The sequence below is a fragment of the Halyomorpha halys genome, unplaced genomic scaffold (assembly GCF_000696795.3).
Source record: "Halyomorpha halys isolate HHAL.00 unplaced genomic scaffold, Hhal_1.1 Scaffold1034.1, whole genome shotgun sequence".
NCBI lineage: Eukaryota > Metazoa > Arthropoda > Insecta > Hemiptera > Pentatomidae > Halyomorpha > Halyomorpha halys.
In genome coordinates, this window is record NW_027109491.1 from 479,752 (window position 1) to 486,510 (window position 6,759).

The 6,759-nt window shown below is 28.7% G+C and overlaps 1 protein-coding gene across 1 annotated transcript in view; it reads left to right on the forward strand.

Moving 5' to 3' along the window:
- Positions 1–5,751, forward strand: part of LOC106687955 (uncharacterized) — a 12,771-nt gene extending 7,020 nt beyond the window's left edge. The window contains exons 3-4 of the mRNA XM_014432156.2: positions 1,009–1,199; positions 5,255–5,751. Coding sequence (XP_014287642.1) covers positions 1,009–1,199; positions 5,255–5,673 — 610 coding nt within the window. The 3' untranslated portion in view covers positions 5,674–5,751. The remainder of the gene's footprint in view (positions 1–1,008; positions 1,200–5,254) is intronic.
- Positions 5,752–6,759: the final 1,008 nt, after the last annotated feature.

Sequence of the window (6,759 nt, forward strand, 5' to 3'; positions counted from 1 at the left end):
ACTTGATGCGTATCTCCCATTTCATCCATATGGGTTATGGTTGCTTGTACATGAAACGTAATACAAGAGACTTGTAGAGCCTTCTCTTGTTATTCATTAATATACTTTAATTTTTGTTCTAAATAGGTAAATATTGGAAATTATTCTAATTATTAAAACCATAAATATATAATATAAATAAATATATCATGCAGTTGTACATATAAAATGGAGTGGCTGGGAGTAAAAAGAAAAAAGCATTCATTCATGGTTTATTTTATTGTGCACTAAAACAGAAGCCATTCATCAAAGTAGTTGTAGTTTGGATTCTATTCTTATAAAATAATCGATATTACTACAATCATAAAATATTTTATAGTTTCATTTTATTTTACCAATTATACTTACAATTGTCCTTCATAATAAATTAAAAAATAGAATGAATTTTTTTTTATTGAGCAAGTAATCAGTTAATTTTCTTAACTATATATATAAATAGTGTTTCCCTGCATTAAAAGGCGTTATTCGATGATCTTTTGTGTCCTAATCGAGGACAGGATGGGACTGTCCAGCAATTCCTACTCGTAGCAGTATCATGCTTCGTAATATACATTTTGAATAACGCAGATATCATTTTCAAAGTAGTAAAAATAGTTTATGAATTAATCAAGAATGGTAATATTATATCAGGGTACAGTTAATACCTTACTCTAGATAAATGATTATATTATTAAAATATATATATGAATGAGAAATTACAACTTTTTGTCCAATAAAAGAAAATATTGTCTTTAACTCTCAATACTAGAAATGTCAAGTTTGATTGCTAATTAAATCTAACAGTTTTGCGAAGAGTCAAGAGTTGCATTTGAAAGCCATAAATATGTTCAACTTGTTTATTAATAAAAAAATATATATCATAATCATACTTAGTTTTATCCTTTATTCTGATTAAAAGATTTGAATCGTTTTTTACTTCCATAAGTTTTATGGAAGTTAAATTTTTGTTTATCTTCCTTGTTATTGTAGGTTTAACCCATGTTTAGAAGTATGTGATTGGGATACTGGGAACTATAACTGTCAAAAAAGCGGTGGAACTGGCCAGCCCTCTAATCCAGGTAGCGGAAGTGGAAACTCTGGTAATAAGTATCCCTCTGGACCAACAAATAATGGCAGTGGGAATAATAACAATGTTATCAACATCAACATAAATATTAATGGTATGTATAGCAAATAACTTTTTTTTTATAAATATTTTACTTTCAATTAAAATTTTATGCAATAAGTAATGAATGAAATATAACCAAAATTTAAAGTATTTTGAACTCTTTAGAGCAAAAAATGTATTTAAAATTATCAGTTTAAAAAGGATGTAATAATAGCATATTCTTATAACAATAACAAGTAATCTACAAAAACTGGCAAAACATATAAAAGAAGTAAATAAGCTATAGTGGTTTGGCCATGTAAAAAGTTTATAGAAGTAAAGAATGGCAAAAATAACACAGGAAATGACAGACAGTCAAAGAAGGTTAAGAGGAAGTCCAAGAAATACTTGTGACCATATTCTCAAAGAGGTATTCAACAACAGAGAAATGAACCGGGGTATACACGACTAGCAGGTACAAGATAGAGGCTTATGGATCAGGCTCTCTCTACATGCAAGCTGCTTGTACTACTGTGTGATAGAAGGTGCATGATTAAGGAGAAATAAAAATAAAAATTTACCTCAACTTGCTATTACAGATTTTTCTAATCACCTACATCATTATAAAAATATGTCATATATAATATTTAATTGAAGACATCATTAAAACAATTTTCTTAATTTTTCATAGTTAGTCTGATGGATATATCGTTCATTGAAGATCTTATTAAATTTGAGGTTAAGTAAATAAAACTAGTCCAAATCTTATTTAAGTTAAATTTAAATATATTCCAATAATTGGTAAAGCAATTACTTAGAGATTCCATCAAAGAATATGAATTAACAACAAATGTGTGCCCTCAAGATACCATAATTTATGAAAACATGATGCGCTTTAGATAAACTTTGATGTAATACTTATAAATTTCCAAACATATCCTTATTGGTTATAAAAGTATTATTGGAAGAAATACCCAATGCCACTGGGTATTAATTAATACTATAATTGCTTTATATTTGGAATTTTGTGTCATTTTAAATTGAATCAATTATAAATATCTGGGAAAGTATAGCATATGAAAGTTATTCAAAGCATGCCCAAAATTACAATAATAATTTGAGATTTTCACTTGAAGCATTATTGATATATTGTTTTAAAAAAGAGCTTGACTAGAGGAAATTTTTCATTTCATTAAATTTTACAATATTAATATGTTACAACTTACAGATTGGAGAAGGCTAGATTCTAGTTGGGTGTAGTGAACATATCTCCGCTGTTAATTATCCTTTATTCAGAAACTCATTTATTTAATTGCAACATTTTGGGACCATCACTCATCTTTAGGTACACTGCAATTTACATTAAATTTCTTTTAATTTAATATCTAAATTAAATATACTGATGAACTTTATTATATTTCTAATAATTACCAAACATTGTCCTTCTTTTTCAATCATTATACTGATGTTACATTACATATTTCCCTTCTTAATCTAATACTTTATGTCTAATGGGAAAGGGAAGTTATGACATTATAATTAACAGGGAAGATACTTTCACTATAATCAATTAGATAATATAAAAATCTTCTAAAATTGCTAGATTTTACTTTTTTTTAGCTAAGAAATAAGCTTCAGCAATTGCAACTTATTTATATAAGGAAATGTATATTAATTTTTTTTTTTTGTGATGTTTATTATTTCTGAAATAGTACTGCTTGCGCTTATAATGTAATTTCTTGCACAAAACTATTTTAATCAATGCAGATATATCTTATTTTATTTAAAATTAATTTTGTGACAGGCTTAGAGAATTGAAATTATGGTAGTGAGATATTGTTGCCATTAGAATGCCCCTCTCCTAAAAGCATCTGATTTATAAGGTTGACACTTTAAAATGTGTGAATATAACATAAAAAAAATGATGAAAATAAAAAAAGTTGTGTTGCCATGTTTGTACAGCTATTAATTTCATAGAAGTAGTACAAAATATGGTAAGTTAACAAAACAGAAGATAACACACACTACTTGAGGTCCCTTTGCAATATTTGAAATTAATAGTTATCTCATAGTTGGCAATGAACTCATTAAAAATCATAATTTTGATATTTCTTTATATATAAATAGATGATGCATGATAATAGCTTGAAAAAAATCAACTTATAAACTAAAACATTAGATGTGGAACTTTTAAAACTATTCCATAATAGTTATATGTTTTAATAACTTACTTGGAAATGTTATTTCCATCAGTTTTCCATGTTGATTGAAAAAATGCAGATTTGATCACTCAGAATGAGGCTTTTGTATATATCTAGGAACAATTCTTAAATGTTTCTTCTCTTTATACATCTGGTATACACAAGACTGCTCACTTCCTTGTTGTTACTTCTTCTCAATTGTAGATTACTTCTAAAAAAGTTTTTATAACCATATCTAAAAATTAAATTACTGATCCTAACAACAAATATTTACTCATTCGCTGAGAAGATGAACAATATATAATTTTGTAGTAGATTGAACCTGAAATAATCTTGCAACTAAACATTTATTATATAAAATCCTAATAAACCTTCAGATACATAAATAAAACAAATGTTGTCAATAGAGTCGTATGTAGTATTAATAAAAGGATTATGAAAGTCAACATGATGTGCTGTGTGGTATTAAATCCATAAACTAATTAACATAGGAGGAGATGAAAGGAAAAGTGGTGTAACTGATTTTTTTTTTTGTATTCTAAAGTTATGGACACATCTGCATTCTCCATACTCAGATCTATTAGATGAAAGAGTAATGCGATTCATAACTCTCTTACTAGCCAGTCAACAGCAGGATTTTTTTGGCATATGAATGAAATTGTTGATATATGTTTATGATAGTGGGAAAAGTGGAATAAGTCAGACTTACACCACTTTTCTATTCAGGTCAGTGTCAATAGAGATGGCAATTTCCAGTTATTCAGTTTTTTTTTTTTTTTTTTTTTTTTTTTTTTTTTTTTTTTTTTTTTTTTTTTTTAGCTTTTGGTGTAATACAAAATAACTGGTTTTCAGTTTTTTTTAATTCAACAAAAAAATTACTATTAAGTATGAAAAACCTCAAAAAGGAAAATAAATGTAGTTGCCCAAACTCGTTGTTACAGATCCAACATATTTGATCAACCATACATCTTATTTTATAAGAAAATTTTTAATGGAAACATGCCTTTCTCCAGGTTTTAGCATCATTCCAAACCAGAGTAAAAGACCGATAAAGAACATTGAACACTGTTACCTTTACAGTAAACAAAGTCCTACCCATAACAGTAAAAGAAATCCCAGATAAGTATGAACTACTTTCCTCCATACCGCATATTAATCATTGCTACTGTAGAAGTCTGACAGGTCATAACATCATTAAAGACCATGCACCACTGACTGACAATGAAGAGGATATGGATTAGAGAAAAATTAGTAAATGACTTGTGTTTTCGAGTAATTTTAAGTACGTTCTAATTTCTTAAAAAAAAAAGAAATTAATTAAAAGGTCCATAGCACAAGTAGTTGAGGCGTAGGTCTTTGCAACCTGGGAACTGTGGCGTTGCCGGTTCGAATCCGGCCTGAGGGTTCGACTTATTTGTGAAGTGGGATTCTGTTTGATATTTGAAGGCATGATGGATGAAGGTTTTGGATAGTTTTAGTTTGGTCTCATGGGAGATAAACCTGCTACTCATTCTTTTTCTATACTTGATAGAAGTGAAACACCATGGCAACTACAACACTCTTCCATGTCACCATTTTTATATACCAGATGAATAATAGTATTATTATAGTTTTCTAGTTTCTTTTCTCCTCTCCAGATAGTTATCCTTTTCTATTAGTTCATCATTATATTTAATTTAGCACCACTTGCTTCCCTCCAAGCCGGTGGCTTTCTAGTTTCTCAGGTTGTGAATAGCTTCTCCAAACTCCTCTCAGACATAGACTATTTCAAAAAACTAAACTATATTTATTAAATCAATTATATTTCAAAACTAAGTATGTAACCCCATCAGAATAAAAAATATTGCAATAAATGTAGTAAATATAATGTATGTGAAGATTGGAAAATTGGAAACCATATCTATAAGTTTTTAAAATTTGTTTAAAGGAAAACCAAGTACTGGAGCCGACACAAACAGACCTCAGGACCAATCTCAAAGTGTAGTGTTTCCTAACCAGCCAATACCACCATCTCATGGTGGGTACAGACCTCAACCTAATTCTCCGTCAACTCCTGGAACTTCTCAAGCTAACTACCCAACAAAATTAGCCCCAAATCAAAGCTGCTCAACCTATGGGCTCTTATATCAGAACCCAGAAGATTGTTCAACTTACTTCATGTGCAACCAAAGGAGGTTGGTTCTGGTTCACTGTACAAGAGGCTATTTCTATATACCAGAGCGAAAAAGATGTGAAACAACATTTCCTAACGGGTGTAAATTTGTTGAACATAGTGTGGGTGAATCAAAGCCCATATATGAAACAGAAAATGATGTTTGGCAGTATCAAAGAAACCTCAAAGGATAAACCAAATGTATAAAGTTGATTATTTGTCCAGTGAATTAATCTGTTGAAAATAAAAAAATAAAGTGTCAACAGAGTTTATATATGTATTTGTATTTTTTTTTCTTTTAATCAAGTAAGACTGTTAATAATAGGTAATATTTTTTTCTTTTTTATAATTTGTAATATTTTGCCATAAACTTGCCTATGGATTTGTATTACTTGTCACATTAACGGTAATGCATGATTAAATGATCTTCCTCTAATTCATGTTCCTTCAATCACATTTTAAAATGAATCGGTATTTTTGGCAATTCTTTTTGCGGCTTCATTCTCTTAACGTGACATATTATCTTGATGTAGGAATGTTTGGCATTATAGCATACTGGTATTACAGTTCAATATATATACAAATTGAATATTAGATATTTATATTTGTCTTTCTGAACATCACTTGCTTGTGTTCTTTATGTGTAAAAAAAATAGCAGAAAAATGGTTGATGAAAATTAAAGTTTATGTAATATTTTGCTTCATACATTTTTGAAATTCTTCTGAAACTATTATTAAGAAATAATCTTATAGGATTGTTATCATTATGAACTATTAAATACCAAATGCTTAGTGTTCTTTATTATGGTCTGTTTGTAAGTTTATACTGTTATCAATAGAAAAGCTCCATATAAATGGTAATAACTGACATTTAATCAAACATATTAGGGATGAGAAAAAGACTGTCCTACTTTTGACCTGATTAAATTTTTTTTCAGTTTTGGTACAGATTTAACAGTCTTAATTAAGGATTAAAGACTGATTTGTTGCTAGTACATCAGATCAGGTCATAAAGAAGCATTTTATATGCTATGTTAAATTTTTCAGTAGTAACATTTTTAGAGGAAGCCCTTCAATTCATATAAAATTAAATAGCACCTGTTGCTGTGGATATTGCTGTGGGATTTTTTTAATACATGATTAGTGTGATTGCGGCATTATAGACCAAACTTTATTCCAATTGTGAGCATTACAAAGCTTTCAAACTGAAGCTTATCGTTCAAAGTATTCCATCAATGACATGATAGCAATAGTATAACATTATTCTTACATACTTCTGA